Source organism: Plectrocnemia conspersa, unplaced genomic scaffold (assembly GCF_051122295.1).
Source record: "Plectrocnemia conspersa isolate PC_06_02 unplaced genomic scaffold, ASM5112229v1 ptg000005l, whole genome shotgun sequence".
In the NCBI taxonomy this organism is placed as follows: Eukaryota; Metazoa; Arthropoda; class Insecta; order Trichoptera; family Polycentropodidae; genus Plectrocnemia; species Plectrocnemia conspersa.
In genome coordinates this window covers 17,213,099-17,232,807 of record NW_028277169.1, presented here as the reverse complement: position 1 = coordinate 17,232,807, position 19,709 = coordinate 17,213,099, and the positions used below count along the sequence as shown (strand labels likewise).

At 31.9% G+C, this 19,709-nt stretch overlaps 1 protein-coding gene and 1 long non-coding RNA gene across 6 annotated transcripts; one reads left to right on the top strand and one right to left on the bottom strand.

Annotated features, from left to right (window-relative positions):
• The first annotated feature begins 1,720 nt into the window (after positions 1–1,720).
• Positions 1,721–15,279, top strand: grp (serine/threonine-protein kinase grp). 5 transcript variants are annotated; one of them, XM_088185787.1, is made up of 8 exons: positions 1,766–1,945; positions 8,960–9,159; positions 11,204–11,427; positions 11,502–11,702; positions 11,777–11,919; positions 13,658–13,867; positions 14,202–14,512; positions 14,575–15,279. In XM_088185787.1, exons 4-8 carry the CDS (start codon positions 11,539–11,541, stop codon positions 14,782–14,784), a joined length of 1,038 nt encoding a protein of 345 aa, XP_088041913.1. In that variant the 5' UTR covers positions 1,766–1,945; positions 8,960–9,159; positions 11,204–11,427; positions 11,502–11,538; the 3' UTR covers positions 14,785–15,279. The 5 variants fall into 5 exon arrangements, with proteins under 5 accessions (XP_088041912.1, XP_088041914.1, XP_088041911.1 ...); XM_088185786.1 differs by lacking the exon at positions 8,960–9,159 and having other exon boundaries at positions 1,721–1,945; positions 11,525–11,702; XM_088185785.1 differs by lacking the exon at positions 8,960–9,159 and having other exon boundaries at positions 1,734–1,945.
• Positions 1,772–8,401, bottom strand: LOC148234979 (uncharacterized). Its single transcript, XR_015809555.1, has 2 exons — positions 5,583–8,401; positions 1,772–2,897 (listed from the first exon to the last, which is right to left on the bottom strand). It is a non-coding gene; the product is annotated as an uncharacterized LOC148234979 (long non-coding RNA).
• Positions 15,280–19,709: the final 4,430 nt, after the last annotated feature.

Genomic DNA, 19,709 nt, shown 5'->3' with positions numbered 1-19,709 from the left:
ATTACATAGTTAACAAATTTATAATTTATTATTGACCCTTTACTATATATTCACCAAGAATTAACAACGAATTAACAAAATCTTTACAGGAGCTTACAATTTAAGCCAAAATATTTAATGGTAATAAAGAAATTTCCCAAAAATAATTTATTTTACTATTAATACAGTTAAGGCAAATCTTGATACGAACAACAAATATATTTGTGATACAAATATTAAAAAATATCAAATCATGGAATATAAAAAAAATGAAAAACACAGCTTAATGCTAGATGAAAAAATATTATAATTAAAATTTGTAGGAAATTGGGAAAAAAAATCAACTGACCACTGTTTGTAGGTATTATTACACCAACCAGATAAAAAATGTTATGATTTTATATTTTATTTTATGTTTAAATAAATAAAAAGATTTATTGCTAAGAGTTACGGTGTTTGCTGCTTTGATCAATGGTTGCTCGCACCTAATTTGCCCAACGGTAATGCACAAACAATTCGTTTTATGAAATAAATATTTTATATATTGTTCATTTGAATTATCCTCATATAAAACTGTTACAACCAAGGGTGGCCTCATCAAAGATTATCATTTATCTCTCCCTATCCTGAGTCATGTAGTGCCAGTCGCTGAAGTCAAGCGTTCGGAGATCCTTCACTTTACCATATATTCGTCGTAGTTACGGTATATTATCGATCATTTTACATTCAGGCTTATAAAAGTTAGTTCTTTGCAGGTTTTACGTCTTCCATACGCGGAAAATATATGGCTTTTAAGACGTTGGATTTTAATATACGCATCCTTGCAATATATGGCTTTTAGGAGCAGAAATCGGGATTATTCGCTCGAAAGCTTACAGTCGCTGTTGCTCAATTTTCGTGTAGTACCGGAGTCTTATACTATGTATGTGTTTTAGTTATTGTGGATAAACGAGTGCTTTTGAAGTGTAGAGCAAAAACAACTGTTTGCAGAAAAAGCATTAAACACCGAAGCGAATTCATAAAGATATGAAGACGAAACTCGCAGTGAAAGGCCATTCTCGATAGGGTCTTGATTTTTCATTGTGCATTGCTAACGAAGCATTTCATAAGACCAGAATAGTAGCATTAGGTGTAGATAGTTAAAATGGGAATATGCTTAAAAAATATAATAGTATTTTTTTAGGCTGCGAAGTAAACTTTGTATGAACGTAAAACGACTAGAAGCTCTGCTCAAAACTGTTCTCTGTTTTGAACAAAAATCCAAAAAGACCTTTTTTGTAACTCTCGTAGCAATTTCTCCCCCTCAAAGAATGTTCGGAGATAGCCTTTGAGCAAAAGTTTTCGAAATGGCCTATTTTTAAGCTTGTGCAGCAATTTTTCTTTCTAAAACAAAAACTCTGAGAAGGTTTTTAAGCAAAAATTTTCGAAATGACCTATTTTTGGTTCTTTTCGAACAAAAATGTCCGAGATGGCATTTTTATTTTTAGTGTTCTCCTTTGATATTTTCAAAATCTGGTCAACTTAATAAACGAATTTAATAATTAGCTTTTAGTTATAGTATATAATAAGCTTTTTAAATAACATTTTGAGGTAATTTCCAATTGAAGTAAACACGAATTTAAATGTACATAAAAGCGACAGAAAAGCAAATTTAGAATAGTAGACGTCCAAGTATTTAGTTAATAATTAGCATAAATTAGCTTAGAGAGGGGGAGCTCGAGTCGGCGTTGCGAAAAGCGTCGCACTGGCGAATCGATCGATCGCCTCTCAACAGGTCTGGTTGTCTATGGTCGATTGATCCTGCGGCGGCGCGGCTGGCGGCGGCATCGGCGCACCGTCGCACCGGCAAGGCGACCGGCAGCCGTTGTCGGTGACACCGCCGAAGCCCCACTCGGCCCGCGATGTGTTCTTCTTTCGTCGAGGGCTGGCTAATGGCGCACACGCTCGGCGAGGGCGCTTACGGAGAGTCAGTATCCGACGCGACACGTGGTGCGGGGCGGGGGCTCGTCGAGGATTCGACGGCGCGAGGACGAGCCTCCGCCCCGATCTCGCCGCCACTTAGCATATTGTCTGCTGCGCGCGTGGCCATTTTTTTCGGCGCCGGAAACGCCGGCAGACATTTTTCGAAACCGTTACTCGCCGGTGTTTTCACTTTCGGCATCGAATCAGTGCTGCCAACCTACATTTTGACGCTGTTCGTACTCTATGGAAATGTTTCGATAGATCACACTGAGGTCTTAATAGCGACTTTTGCGACCATTGCCACAGTTTCCATCACCCTCTCTTTCGAAAGGACGCCATATGTCTTATCTTTTCTTTTCACTGATATTTCGGCGTGAAATTAATGTCAAGATTGCATTGTGCGCTACGCCAAAAACTTTCTAGTTGTATTTGGTTTATGGTAATATTTTTTGACACAAAAAATAAACCCAACGCTAAATATGTTTTTATTGCAAGAATGTGTAACTAAGAAATCTACGAGTTTCGATTCAAAAAACATACTATATTTTATGAATCTTATTCTTTAGCGCTTGTTTTTAGAATTTTGATGTAAAATAAATCTTTCAATTATTATGAAGTGCCTCCAAGTGCTGATAATAATTCAGGATGTCGTAAACGCATTTTTCTCAATACTAGTTCTGCAGAATTCATTAATTTTAGCGTCATTTAATATCAGAAAAAAATATATCAAAAATGTTAAATGTCAAATTTATAATATTTTTGTAAAATCATACTCTTGTCACATATTCGTTGGTTCATGCTGCACAACAATCAAAACCTTTTTGAGTATTTTGCCACCAACAACGATCGTCATTAGAATTTATTAGATGTTGTCACAAAAAGCAATATTACAATTAATTCCTCCGTTGGTGTTCTCGGAGATCTTCTGATGTAGTTGCATTAAATTTGTCTTAACACTAGATTTACTGACATTAGATATATACCTTTTTTTACTGAAATCCGTCATTTTGACGGGTTTATTAAAACTACATTTATTATAATGAAACTATTTAATTTAATTTTAAAACAACGTATTTTTATTATAATAATTTTATTTCTTACATTTTTTACATATAATATCAATTTTCAACGTACATTTTCCACATACATATTTTTTACATTTATTACAAGTATTGTTAGATCTATTTTTTTTACAAAACCCTATTTGGCAAGACTTACGATTACGGACATTTGAAATTTTGGACGGTAGGTTGGCACTAGTACCGGGGGCATCTCTGTTGTCATCTGCTAGCTCTTCGGCCAATTGAAAAATAAAATTTTTTCTTGATATGTTTACTCCAGTAACCTCTTTATATAGAATCCATGCATTTATCGCCGCTAAATCTAAGATGTTATAAAAAACTTGTAGAGGCCATCTACGAGATCCTGCTTTCACACTATATTTCCGCGCCATTTGATCCACAACATCCACTCCACATTTGGTTTTATTGTAATATGCTACCGTTTCTGGGAGAAATTTATTACTGTTTTCTATTTTTACTGTTTTGTGCCTTGAACTTAGCAATAATACTTTTTTTTTAGGTTTGCTTTTATAAATTGTGAGAACATAGTTTTCAGTTTTATACAGTTTTGATGAAAATCGAATCATATCATCATTTTTAGCTTTTGCAATTTTCGGCAATTCTTTTTTATTTCCACGTATAGTTCCTACTAAAGTAGTTTTTTTCATAAGTAATTTTTTTGCTAGTGAAAGACTAGTAAAAAAATTGTCAGTCGTAATATTTCGCCCACAACCTAAATATGGGTCAGCAAGTTTGAGCACAACATGTTCACCTAAAGGTATATTGGTAGTTCGCGTTTCATCTTTACCCAAATATGGGAAACCATTTATGAGATATTTACTTTTTACATCAGATGCTAACCAGAATTTTATGCCAAATTTGTCTGGTTTATTTGGCATGTACTGCAGAAATCGGCATCTAGCTTTTGTTGGAAATAATTGCTCATCTACTGTAATATTTGCATCAGGTTTGTAACAATTTTGACTGTTTTCAATGAATCTATTCCAGATTGTGGAAACTAAAGCAAATTTATCCGTTTTCAAGCGTTGGCTTCGTTCATTTCTTTTATCAAAACGGATAAATCTAAGAATCTCCATAAATTTGTCCCTGGGCATTGTTTGCGAAAAGAAGGCAGGTCCCCATTTCTTAGACCATAAATAAGAAGCTTTCAAAGCCTTTGCTTCATATGCTCCCCGGGCATATAAAAGTGCCAGAAAAGCCCGTAATTGAGAGTTTGTAATAGTCCAATCCTTTTTCAAAACTTTGCATGCTTCAGTTTCAGTGCAAGTTTTGATATAATCCATTATATTATGATCAATTATGAGCTGGAATGCACTACTTACATTTCCAAGCATGATGTTTCTTTTAGCATAGGCAGTGGGACCAGAGACATCGTTGAATATAGTGTAAGCTGATGGTCTACCACTTTCTCCACCTGCTTCTAATATTTGCCATACAGTCCCATCAGAAGATTTTTCTGTCAAATTGTTCTCATTATAAGATCTCTCAGCAATATCCATATTACTTTCGCTTTCAGAGTCTGAAGGAATACGCATAGTTGTCTTGCTACGACATATATTACGAAAATGTTCATCTTCGCTATCGGAAAGTTCACTTTCAGTGTTTTCTTCCGCAATTTCATCATCGCTTTCACATAGTTCAGTAACTTGTGCATCTGATTCAGTATCAGATACGTCTTCGTTTATACGAATTCTTTTTTGTAGTAGTTCATTTTTTTTTTAGATGTTTGTCCATAACAGCTAACCTTTACAAAATAAATGAACATATATTTTTTATTATAATAAAAATAAATATATTGTAGATTTTCAAATTACCCACCTGGGAAATTTCGATTTCAGTTAGAAAGTAAAGCTCTATCACTCAATAAAAATAAAACTCAATTCACACAAAAATAGGTCGAATCAGAATCTTTTTGATACGTAGTAGATATAATGTGTACTCTAAAAAGTAAATATAAATTTATATTCATAATAAATATAAGTATATGAAAATGTTTTCGAAAAACATACCTCAGGATTTTCAATTAGAAAGTAAAACGTAAATCACAAAAATATATATCACAAATCGAATAACAGTACATATATTTCACACGCGATACACACAGCAAACGAGTTTTTTCAAATAAAATTCACTTCAAAATTCACTTTCGTGTTCGATGTTCAACAGTCGCTTGCTAGGCCAGGACTGATGACATATTTTATTTTTTATATGTTGTCCTATTTCAGTCAAATTTAGAAAGCAATGACCTAATAATGTGCATACAAGTCTGAGGGTAACAGTGCATCGCTGCACATAATCGGAGCAAGGGAAGGGAGGAAAACAATGGGTCTTTTCATAACACGTCAATTTGATGGGTGTCAGTAAAAATAGGTATATACAACACATTACTACTAAATTAAAAGGGCAATAAAAAAAAGGGCTAGTGATATATATGCGTATGATTGTATTGTTAATAACCAACACATTTTGATTGGGGTATAAAAAAAATCTTTTTTGTATTTTTAATCTTAAAAGTCAAATCCGTCAAATTGACGGGTTTCGTAAATCTAGTGTTAATACAATTTCATCAATTGTTTAAAATTGCGATGTCCTGATTTAACCAACATAGTAAATATAAAATTACGAAACAAATTATCAAGCTGATTAAACGATTGGCTTTTAAAAATGCATAGAATGTTGATTTAATAGAAAATGGAGATATACAAGTTATTAGCCCAGAGAAATCGTTAATTACTGAAGTATTAATGAACGGTGATTTTCAGCAAATTATAAACCAAAAAGTAATAAAAAGTCAAATCACTAATAATATATTATAATTTAACAATATGGCAAAGGCAGTTAGAACAATTAAGCCAACTTAAGAATTTGAACTAAGACTAGATCTAGCCTAAATGTTGTTCAACGTGTTATATTTTTTTTCTTGTAGCAATAGCTGATTGCCTTAAAAACAAAAAATATAATAGCAATAGCTCTGAAATTTAAAACGAAAACGGAATTTTGACTTGTATCGGATATAAATTAAAATGATTGTATCAGTGAGTCACTTAAAATATGAATATACATTACAAAGTGCTAATTTTGACGATTGTGGTAGTTAAACGCTGCTGACGAAAGCCACTTCTTTTGTTTCTGGGAACTATGCGGAAAGTTAAAAAAGACCGCTAGTTCCCATAAATCATATCTGAGACAACCCTGTACAAAGTACCAAATATTCGTACTTTATAGGTATTTTCAACATTTAAAAATAATGAAATCTCCCTTATATATTTGCCATTTATAAGTAAAACGTAAAATACATAAATGTCAATTTTTGTGTATATTTTACAATATTTCATTTAAATTACTCATAGTATTTTAACATTTCTGGTATGGTATATATGTGCTCAACGTAAATAGTAAATATGACCTTGATTTATATTTTTTCAATGTCATGTGAAACTTGAGGAAATTTCTTTTGTATTTATGTGATTTTGGACTGGCGGATGCTGTTACTTTTATTACTTTATTGCATGCGATTTTGTCTAAAAGACATGCATACAGAATTGTAGAAAGCGTCAGTTTAAATATGCCCTACTATAAAAGAGTGATATAGAATCAAAGCTGCATTTGTAATTTTGTGATTAAAGTAAACTTGACTTTTTGCAAATGCTCTATACCAGGAGTTCCCAAATTGCGCCGCAACTTTGCTACAGGGGCGCTGTGAAAATTTTCCTATACAAAATATTAATATTATTACTTTAGAAAATATTACTTGGGCCAACATAAATTTGACTGGCATTTTATGTTCATGTAGGCTGCGCTGGAGTGAACAATTTGGCAACAGCGCTTCCCATATCTCAACTTGCATAGACCCCAGTATAACCAGTAGTCCAACTCGGTGAATTTCGTGGTCGGATCTGAGTGACTGAATCATGCGCCCAGCAAATATGCCATTACGTTGTGAGTTGGATATCCATTCATTCGCTGTCACCGTTTGTCATAAACGTAAGGCGTTATCAGTGTGAATTTAAAACAAAATTGTACTTGTATTTGTTTATCTGTCATTTTCGGTACTCGGTGCTCGTATTATTTTTTGTTTGTTGAACTAACCTAATAGTGTGGTGATTAAGTTGATTCTCAAAAGTTATTAATCTAAGCACCCTAAAAATGGATAAATATTTATTAAACTTGAATGATAAAGATAGTACTGACGCTCCACAAATTAATGGCAGGGGTTCCGGGAAGCGATAATATCGTAAATATGACGACAGTTACTTGGATTTTGGCTTTACATCAACAAATGATAATGATAAAAAGAAACAGTGCATAGTGTATATTGTGTATGAAAGTTTTGGCACCAGAGTGTATGTCAAGTAAGTTAAAACGACATTTAGAAACCAACTATTCAAACTTTGTCGGTAAATCTCGCAACTTTTTACTAGAAAGTTAAAAGAATTAAAACAACAAAAAGGCACCATTTATAAACATATGTCAAAACCAAATAATGCTTTGCTAGCATCATACAAAGTTGCATATAGAATTGCTAAGTGTAAAAAGCCCCGTACCTTCGCAGAGCAACTCATTCTACCAGCATGCTGTAAATTTAGTGAACATTATGATAGACGAGTTGGCGGGGAAACTGACTTCAAACGTGCCTTTGTTTAACAATACCATTAGTCGCAGAATTCAGCACATGGCGGAGGGACTCAATACACAATTGAAAAATTAAAAGGAAGTGAATTTGGATTCCAGCTCAATGAGGCCACAGACAATAATAAGGATGCACACTTGATTTGTTACGTATGGTTCTTAGATGGTAATTCAATCGTGGAGGACCTTCTCTTTTGTAAAAGTATTACTGAAAGTACAAGGGCTCAGAACTTGTTCGAGATCCTGAATGTATTTATGTTTGAAAATAATTTGGAATGGACAAAGTGCGTTGGTGTTCGTTCAATGTCCGGCTCTTATGGAGGATTCAGTTTGGACCCATTGCATCATTCACAGAGAGAAGCACTTGCATCAAAAAATAATAAATATACTTTTAGAATGTGTCCTAAATATAGTAAACTATATAAAAACTCGGCCACTGAAAGTAATTTTTCAAAAAATTGTGTAAGGATATGGGAGCTGAATACACATCTTTGTTGTACTACTGTCACTCACGATGGCTCTCTTGTGGGAGTGTATTGCCTCGTACGTTCCAATTACAGTGAGAAATATACACTCATTGAAAAAGAAAAACATGAGCATGCCAAACTCTTAGTGGAAACTGATTTTTTTATTAAACTCGCATACCTATGTGATATCAATGAAAAGTTAAATGGGTTGAATCTCTCCCTGCAAGGATGCAATATGCACATTTTAAAATTAACAGAAAAGATTTCAGCTTTCAAAAAAAATTAATGAAGATGGTATCAATGATTGTTTTCCCTTGTTGCACCAGTTTGTAATCTCCAATGAAGTTGATTTGTCTTGAAATATAAATCTGTTTTTGAAGATCACCTAACACAGCTTATCAAATGGTTCGAAAAATACTTTCAAGCAGATAATATCGATAAATTCACATGGATTCAAGATCCATTTAGAGCCAAAGCTCCATCCGAATTTACTTCTTAAGAAGAAGAATCTCTTATTAAGTTGTCCTGCTATAATACATTGAAGACAAAATTTGGTAGCATGGAATTTTCTGATTTCTGGATATCAGTAAAAGAAGAATATTCACTGCTTAGTGGTAAAGCTCTACGAATAGTAATTCCATTTGCGACGTCTTATTTGTGCAAAGCTGGGTTTTTGGCGGTTGCGGTAATAAAAAGTAAATATCGTTCGAAAATTAACGTGAAACAGGAAATGAGGAAATTTACTCCGAGATTTGAGAAGTTGTGTTGTGAACAACAAGCCCATCCATCCCATTAATTATTTTAATAATGTCTTCAATAAATTGTTTAATTTATTTTTAGACTAACCTAACAACATCAACTGTGTCGTTGCCGTATTGAATCCGTTCGGACAAGTGGCCATTCGCTGCAACTATGACCCTGGTCCAGTCTCAGTATAGATGTTTCCGAAACAGCTGAAATTGTGTATTTTATACTATTGCAAAGTAGTTAATATTCGCTTATAAATATTCGCCATTAATTGCGTAATAACTTTTCAAAAGGTAAGTTTTTCAATTACACAAGAAAGTCGGGACTTTTGATTATTTATTAAATAAAATTCAGATAACATAAGAGGTATAGATACATCAATGCGTTTCTGAATTGGAAATGAAGAAAACCTATCAGTAACATGAAGTTTGCCCAGTGATAGACCAATGTTTTGACTTAAAACGCCACGGAAAAATCTGATATTTTAAGGCCGCCGGTAACCGAAAAAGTTTGGGAACCCCTGCCCTATACAAAAACAGCACGTTAAATATATTGTTGGACATGTTGATATTTTTCTTGTAATATATCTATTTAACTTATATTGAATAATATGATAATAATTAACAAGTTAGCCAAGTTATTTGAGACACTGACAATTTTGTTATTAGCATAGTCTTTTGATCATTAATACTTATAAATCAGTTTAATCGGTAAAAAACAATATGTATTTATGTGCTCAATAATTTCGCAACTATTAAATTAATTACGCTTAAAAAATACAGTAGTAATTAATCGCTACCAATAAATAGCTCATCCAAGTTTGGAACGTCTTTAATTTAGTTACAACGCTATTGCTTTTGATATAATTGAACAAATTTTATCTATAAAACAAATAATATACAGTCCAATGTACATATGTTACAGGAAAAGTGTGAAATTCGAAAATGCACACATACATCAATCATCCTGTGCATTATTTTTTTAAAAATGGCTAAAAATAAACACCTTTTATTGCGTTTTACTTGTATGAAAATTGATAAAAAAAATAGTTGAAAATTATTTGTGTAATTATTATTATTGAAATTTTAAAAATAACGAAAACTTGGAATCAAGCAAATATCAACGCATGTAAATGTATATAGATACTAATAATCGTTAGAATTAAAATCCGATGATTATGTAAGAATAAACCAAAGTTTTGTTGTAGTTTTTGTGGATTTTATACGAAAATATTTTACCATCTGGATATAATATGCAATTATGAATGAATAGATTCTATGAAAAAAAAAATTAAAGCCCACGGCTTCTGTTTTGTTCCATAAATTATGAAAACACACACCAGTAATAAAGCAAATATAATTTGTGCAGTCCATTGAAGTAGGTGCATTCTGAATAGAAAGATGTAAAAATATACTAGGACTGTCAAGTTTCAGCTTTATTACTTGATTTATGTGGGTCAAGTGTCTCATTTAAAACACATGCGAGAATGCATAGTAAAACAAGGTATTCTGTGGAATAGTTTCTTTCTATAGAGTTCACACACCCATGCTGACAAACGTATATGCCTACATTCAGGCGAATCATATCGATGATGTTATTTAGTAACAGGATATTTTTTGTTTCGATATTTTCAATCCTAAATCAACGATAGCAGTGGAGATAAAATAATTTCAGTAAGCTATATTATGCTTTATGAGTTTCAATAAGGCCATAACGTAACAATTTCAGTTAAAAAGCTGTAATGCAATGGCCAGGGATGCCGTTAAATTTAAGTGTCAAATGTGCTTCTAAAAATTCCGTTCTGGGAATTTTGACATTAGGGTTGTTAGTGAGGATATTAGGGTTGTCATCAAAGCAGGTCCGAGAAGATACAGAAACTACCACAAAGCTAGCTTCATTATCTTTGATCAATTATAATATTTTTTACTATTCATTCATTGATTTTTCAACCTTTATCAATGAACATATTGTCATCAGGGCGATTTGCTGGGACAAAATATAATTAAAAAAAATATGTTTTTAGAAAACTGACTTAGTTTCATGCAATTGGCTAAAGTAACAGCGGAATGCTCAGTTTCTATTCTAAACTATATATTATGTGCAATTATCAGCTATCAAACAAATGTCGTTTGTTTTACCAAATATGTTGACTTACAGTATAGCAATAAAAATAATCACTATTAATAATAATATCATGATGACCCTTGTCAACCAACAAAAGCATATCTTGTTATGAAGTCATATTTTAAAATTATTTTAAATAACTTTACCACCACATTGACTAATATTTACCAAATGAATCAATTTGAATTAATCATCATGTTTACATCTTTCCAGAGTGAAACTTGTCATAAACCAAACAACCTGTGAGGCGGTCGCCATGAAAATGATAGACCTACGGAAACACGCCGATGCGGCTTTATCTGTCAAGAAAGAAACTGCCATACAAAAATCTTTGAAGCATCCCAATTTATTACAATTTTACGGGAAAAGATCTCACGCCAATTACGAGTACATATTCTTAGAATATTGTTCGGGCGGTGAACTGTTTGATAAAATAGGTACGTAACGACTTACGAAAAGCATATTTTATCCTCAATGTGCATGTTCTCAGAACCGTTTTCGTAATTTGTAGTTCATAATTGTCAATATATTCAGAGCCAGACGTCGGCATGCCGGTGAAAAATGCTCGTCGATATTTCCGACAATTGTTAAACGGAGTAGAATATTTGCACGGAAGGGGAATAGCGCACCGAGATTTGAAACCTGAAAACGTATTGCTGGATCAATATGATAACGTTAAAATATCAGATTTTGGAATGGCGACTTGGTTCAGGTATTTATCTTACTTAAATAATATATAATATTTGAATCAATGAATAATTAGATTCACTCGTATAATTTCAATAGAATGAAGAATGTCGAGAGAATGCTCGATAGGAAATGTGGCACTTTACCTTATGTGGCACCGGAAGTCTTAACAGGACCTTATCATGCAACTCCTGCCGATTTATGGTCCTGCGGAATAATTCTAGTAGCCATGCTTGTCGGAGGTTCGTTGAGTTATTTTTTAATCATAATATGATACATCAATGATACATAAAAGCACGATTTTGTGAACACGTGATCAAATAATAATACAGATTTGTATGATTTTTATAGCTTTTCAATGATATTGAAGTAACATTTCAAAGTTTTCGCGAATGTATTTATTATCAAATTGTTGCTATTGTGTTTATTTATAATAGTTATTAAATCAGTATGAAGAAATTACTACACTTTATTTGATGTTTTACTGTCACTTGTTAGGATTATTAGTATTTTTATTGTTTTAAATGTTGCATGTTGATCGACTTATCATTTTATTTTGTATTAATTAAATTATAGTGACTAAATAATCAATGCGATAACACTTAAATTAAAATGAGATGTTATTCATACGGCATGGTTTTTTGATATTCATTTTTATATATGTCGATTTAACAGGGTTCTAACGATAATGGAATTGATACACATGCTGATGAGAAGATACTACTCTTTCGATGAATCTAATACATCTCTGTATTACGTTTATAAGTAGTAAAAAAACTAGCTTACCCAGTCAGTATAAAGCTATCCCTCATCAATATTCGTTAAATAATGACAGATTTTGGGTTACACTACTCATCATTCCGCTTTGCAAATTAAGACTAAACTATTAATGCTCAATATTATTGTAATCACATATATTTGTGTACATTTATCACAATAAATATTTATATAATTTGCATTTCAATATGAAGAAATTTATCATTCTATCTGAAGTGTATTGTGTATATCTTTAGAATTCAACTGACCAATTGTTACGTACTGCTGAATGCGTAATGGACACGGCTTTTTATTTCAGCAGTGCTTCCATTATATAAAGCATTTTTTGGGATCTTGATCAGTTTTTCACTCTCTATTTTATACTTTTTGATCATATTTTTAAGTTAATATGCATTAGAAAATCATGCGATAGACACGGGTTCGAAACCCATGTATACCCTAGTGTCTTCCAATTTTTATTATGCCTGGAAGATTGGAATTAGTTAATTAGTTATTATTCCGACATCACAGATTAGGTTTTCACAGATTTTCCTAATCTCTTGATGAGTAATTAAAATAAAATCGAGTTAAGTCGTGCATAGTGCATCTATTGCTAGTGAGCTGTAATCGTTTATAATTAATGAAGTAGATGTCACTGATTTCCAGTCAGGTATCTCACTATTTACTTAGTGGTTGATTGTTTTTACTTCGGTGTAACGCATTAGGCTAATGCTTGTCATGTTACAATAAATAGAATAGTACACGTGTCATTATAAACATAACGCATTGAACATATTGGTATTATACTCGTATGCTTAATACTTTGATAAAATGTTAATCAAAATTCAATATCAATTATGCTTGTTATATCATTTTTTAATTGTGAATTATGAACTATTATTATTTCATTATTTTTGTGATGTCGTTTTAACTACGATTTGGCGGTAAGTGTTTTTTGCTGATGCTGCATGGATGTCTTACATGAGTCGGTTGTATCTTTGGTATCCTAGCTGTAGGATATTATATGAAAATTTCCTGAAGTTACGGTACCGAAGTTACAAACGTTCTTGATCGCATCGCACTTGTTTTGTTGTTGTTTTTATTTTTTGCACTTTGTGTTTTGAATTTGGTAAGTTGCATTGTTTTTTTAGCATTTAAATATAGCTTATTATCAAAATGATTTCATAATAAAGATGTTCACTATGATTGTTTTCGTATGTGTAGAATTACCGTGGGATCAGCCCTCTTCGAAATGCCCTGAGTTTAATACGTGGTGTGCTGGTAGCGTGGCGGGAGTCGGAGGTCCATGGCGAAACATATCGGCTGGTCCCTTAGGATTATTAAGGAATCTCTTAGCTACAGAGCCCAGATTGCGTTCCACTATGAAACGATTAAAAGAGAACCGTTGGTTTTCAGAGAAATGCATCGACGATGGTGAGCATTTCAATTTTTATTTAATCTCACAGATTATTTTGATACGTTCTGTCTCAGGTACTAGGTGACTCTGAGCTGTTTTGATTCTCAGGGACGCCTGTGCCCTGGGACAGCGCGTATCGTATTGCATCTCAATGTTTATTTTATAATCTATATAAATCGACAATAATTAGTGTCTTTGCTTTGGCGATTTAGCTGTGTGATTGATTTTATAACTCATAAAGCTAGATTACCAAAGCATGGCTGCTAAATATAACTACAGCTGCGTTTTGTAAGTATATTAATTAATCATTACCTAGATCAATTTGTGAATGTTTTCGTTTGTATTTGATAGATCAACATGTGCGAGAGTCCAATGGAATTTGCCTATCGCAACCCTTACCGTCCGGTGATCATACAGCTGCATTGATCGAGTGCAATAACGATTTATTGTGCTTCTCTCAACCGGTTATAACAGACGATTTGCTACTATCGACTCAATTCAATCCGACTCAGACGTGTGCAGCATCACAAGGTGTATTCCGAAAGTTTGTTAAGAGGATGACGCGTTTCTTTGTAAATTGTGAATGGACTGTTGCTTTGGAAAAGCTAGGAAATGTTCTTAATAGTATGCAATGCCAGTGGAAAGTGGCACAAAATAAAGGCGTAAGTTAAATTGTTTTATTTATTTAAAATTATGACGTATTAATCATTTTTTTAATTTATAGATCACTATTACGACGATTGATAGTAGAAAAATGCAACTTGTGTTCAAAGCCAACTTTATTGAAATGGACGGTAAATTGTTGGTTGATTTTCGATTGTCCAAAGGATGCGGTTTGGAGTTCAAAAGGCGTTTTGTTAAAATCAAGAAAGGGCTCTCTGATATTACAATAAAAGGAACCGCAGATCCCATCATTCCTGAAATACCTCTTTGATGATGAATATGTACATATATTGTCTTCCATTTTTATTATTCAGTGTTTGTGTGCCATTAACATGTCAACTGCCAACCATAATTTACAGTGCCTTTAAAAAAGTTTTTTTTTATTATATCTAAAAAGTATTATTTTCTTATATCTAAAAAATAGTTTTTTTTATTAAATCTAAAATTATTAAATTGTTTTATATGCACCAACTGAAAGAATCATATGTCACATTTTGCGTTAAATTTCGATTTGGCATTGAAGTGAACTGATAAGTGTTAAACTGCTCTAGCACCGGTACCTACCATGGCAGTTCACAGGCTCCTGTACTTTTCAGTATTAATGATGAGTTACATTTTTTTTATAAAACTATATTTGCCATATTAATAATAAGACATATGTTAGGGAAATATCCAATGTGGTTTTAATATTTTTTCTTGATAATTGTTTAAGTTTCTGTATAATTTTTTATATTAAATTGAATAAAAAAAATATTTTCAAAGTTTTTATTTTTGTTAGTTTCTTTATCATCCCAAAAGAAAATATCGAGCGATTCAACTCAGTGGATACCATCACCCAATTACACTGAATATCGATCTGCTATAGGTTTTTATTACACTAGTCATTTGAGTCTGAACCAAAATAGCCATAGAAATAGCAGTCTTTTGTGTTAACGTCTTGTATTAAAAACTTATTTAAATCATTTAGGTTATAATGTCAAACAAGATTATTTCGCCAGGTACCGCAGCTAGTGAGTGTGTTTAGTACCGGACGCTCAACTTTTATTCATATTTTTATAGTTATTATTTTAGTAATTTTCAATTTTATTGTTTAGGAAGTATATTTGCGAAGAAATTGGTGGTTATATATTAGTAAAAATATTGAGATTGTGAAAGGAAAACAAAAAGATTGTTTGGTAAATGAAACTTTTATTTTAAATCCGCCAATTCTACAATAGCCATCAGAAAGAATTAGCAAAGAAAACTGATGACATAGGAAACATGGGACATGTATAAAAAAGTGATTAAGGATACAAACAGCAGAATACGAATACAAAAGTAAGCATGTGACCTAGTCAAGGTCGTGATAGAGCAAGAAGATAATAGAAAAAATAAATGGATATTAGTAATATTAAATAAAAAATACTTATTTTGGTGACAGTATAGAATTCTTAAGCATCCTGTATATGTTCGTTAGCAAAATCTAATGTGTCAATTTTTTGCAAAATGGCGACAAGTATAAAAATTCGTAACTCATTAGGTTTAAATTTTAACGAAAAGATCGCTATATATGAAGCGTTAAAAAGCCTAAACTTCATCTAAATAAAATATAAAAAAATAGTTTTTTGCTTCAAAACAAGCGATGTATCAGTTCGATCGGAACCCCATACGAGCCATTTTGAGACTTTCAGAAGAGTTAACGCTCTAACTGCTTGGTTTTAAAGATTAAAAATTAAATTTTTAGTATCGTATAGAACTACCGAGCACTATACGTTCTGTATGAAAAAAAAATATATTTTTTTTTTACAAAATGGCAGCCAGTGTAAAAATTGATAATTCGCTTGTTCGTCGAAATCTAAATCACAATTTTCATTAATTATAATACTATCTATTGAGCTATAGGTATGCAATTTTGTTTAATCACTAAACAGGGGAACATCTGAAACAGAATGCATTTCTTTATATATACTATTTACAACATTTTCACATATTGATTCAACAGGAATAAGCACGGATAACTCAGATTTTTCTTTCATCAGTGGAAGTTTACCGTTGCCCAAATCTAATAACCATTTGGCGAATAATATCTCGCTTTCTAATACTAGTTTTTAATTTAAAATTTTAGAAAAATGGCCTAAGTCTACTATTTTCAATACATAATAAAACTAAATGCCCTCTAGAGGTTTGTTTACAAACTGGAGGAACAGTTTTACCAAAAAAAAATTAATTATTCCCCATAATGTCCCTTATTGTACGATCGATCATATATAATGTTATAGGAGCCATCGGTGCTTCATCCCATACAATGACAGCTGTTTCTTTAATATTTATTTTTATTTTTAATTGATTAATTACACGTTGAATCTGAAAAATAAATAAGTGAGGTGTGGCATGTTACTCCACCAGGATGCAACAATGCCGCTATACCTGTCCAAGTCATCTCAACGTGTGAATGACAGTTTTATATAGACAAGTTTTACCTGTTCCTCCAGGACCATCTATGAAAAAACAATTATTATTATCCAATACAGCACTCATCACTATTGCATCAAATGCAAATGTTGTTCTGCGTTCAAATTTTTCGTCATCTGTTCACCCAGAACTAATTCTATATTAATGTCGATCGTATTTAAATCGACGTTGCCATTAGGTTCTGGCAAGCTCTGCATTCTGCAAGAATTTTCTTTCATTAGTAGATGCTATAAATTATTTGCAGCTTCTTCCAGAACATCCCTAAAATCTGCGGACATTCGATTTTTAAAATCTGCTGGAAAACAATCTATTAAAATAAGAACAAAAAGTTCACGTATGTACGTCCCCGCCTCTGACAAACAATGATGGCACTCCCTGTTGTCGTCGATGAGTTTCAGTTCTCGTGCTGCATCCCTAAATGTAGGAAACGCAATTTCATCGACTGTTCTCAATGATTCAAACGAAGTTGCACCAGTTATGTGTAATAGTATTAACTGCGTGACTGCAACTGTGAAGAAGTGAACTGCTCTGCAGTGTTCTATTGTGCACTCTTTGTCCATCATACCTACAATAAATTGTGCCGGTTCGGACATATAAAATTATACGAATTAGCTTCAGCACATTTATACAAAGTGTATCTTAGCGGTCTCTGCAATCTGTTGTGTAGACAAATTAGTTATTCTTCGTCTGGAATATTCTCTTGCTGTTCCGAGGACAAATTTCCTAGTCGTCATCTGGAATTTCGACGATTGCGTTGTTCTTGTGTTAAATTCACGATTCATCCGCTGGTTCTTTGATCATCTAGTTGTTCACCTTCCACCTGATTATCTATTTGTTTACCTATATCTATAGGATTTAAATTATAGGTTTCCATCATGCATTGGAAAAATGTAACTTAAAACAATTAAATTATTTGAGACTATTATCTACATATTAATTATATATGGCTAAGAAACCTTGTTTGTACTTTCGTCAGTCGCAGAAACGTTATAATTCAAGAAATGCAATACAATCGAATCAACGTTAACGAAAAGTTCAATCAAAGTAAACCGTCAAATATGTTGCCAGTATAAAAAAAATCATATCTAGAGATGAATTTTAATTTGAAGACATCTAAAATAATTTTATAATAAAATTTCTCTCCAATAGATTTTGTGTCTTATTTTATCTTTGAGATAAATCTGACATCATCTAAAATATTTATAGATTTCTAGCAACGTGACCTAAAAATATTAAAACATTTAAAAAATGCATGTTTTGTATATTTAAAAAAAAATGTTATTTATAGAATTTTTAAGAAATATTTTAGTCGTTCATATTCCACAATTTTTGAAACGTTTATGGTCAATTATTTAGCTCTTAAGGTTATAATAAGTTTGACAGTTACACAATCGTATGAAACGCTGTTTAAAAGTTCTTATTGAATACTTATATTACTGGCTAATTTATAAAATACCACTGTTCAAGTGAAAGTGCACAGTTGCAAAATAGTAGATTCGTCAAATTATTCATATCAGATCACTAATATTTATTAACAGAAAGTATTTTTTTACGTCGGTTTAAGGATTAAATGTTCGTATTTATGTTTAAAATTTTTGACAATAGAGATGCTATACTGTATTTATTTTCAATTTAGCAATATTTAATTTTCATAGAAAAATAATATATATGTAATACATATCCAAACCAAACTTTATTTATAGCCTAAACCTATTGTTCGTATTTGTTTTGGCTCTTTGCTGTAATCTAAATATTTATCTTATGCCAATATATGATATTTACAAACTATTTACTTTATCATATTAACAGCAAGTATTTTGTTTTATAAGAAGCATATTAAGTTATAGCTTGATTTTGGTCATTCTTTAAAAAAAAATATATTTATGATATTGAGCTTTATTAATTTAAATTATGTATGCAATTGTATACTATTTTCTAATGACATATTATTTGCTTACAACGCTTTGTCACTATAGGCACATACGACGTTAGTACGAGCAAGTCATATCCTCACATTCAACATCTTATGACAATTATATAACGTATATAAGAATATTATAATGTTATTAACTATTGTATAAGGCTCTTACTATTTTAAATTAATTTTTAAAAGCAATGACAATTTTCATGTATTGCAAATACAAATGAAAAAAACTCACTTTTCGGCCTTGGAAGCCGTCGACGGAACTAAAAATTTGAAGATTTCATCATGCTATGTATAAATTTCATTTTCAGAGTTATAACATACCTAATTAATTTGCAATCTGATTATTTATATTCAGTCAAATCAACGCACATGACCAATTAATGAAAATTATTGAAAACTATTGCCACGTTGAATATTTAAATGCTTATTTTTCATTGGTCGAAACAACAGAATTCATTACTATTGGCTCATAAATCAACTGGAGCAAACTCAATTTTTAATTTTATTATTATAATTAAATATATTTCCTTTATTTATAAGAATTATTATATACACCGTTCATAAAAAGAGATACGATTTACAGAGTAGAAAATTAAACGGAGAATGTTTCATTTTAAAATTTGCGTGTCCAGAAGCGGCTTAGAACAATTATATATAAGATATGGCTATCCATAAACGGATCTATTGTGATTTCACAGTCTTTTGTGCGAATGAACAGGATTTACTTGTCAAGCTATTGTGTTGACGAGTACAATACATTGTTTAGTGGTAACAAACAGTTATAAATATAACTTTGACCCCAGTAATGTTTATGGTTT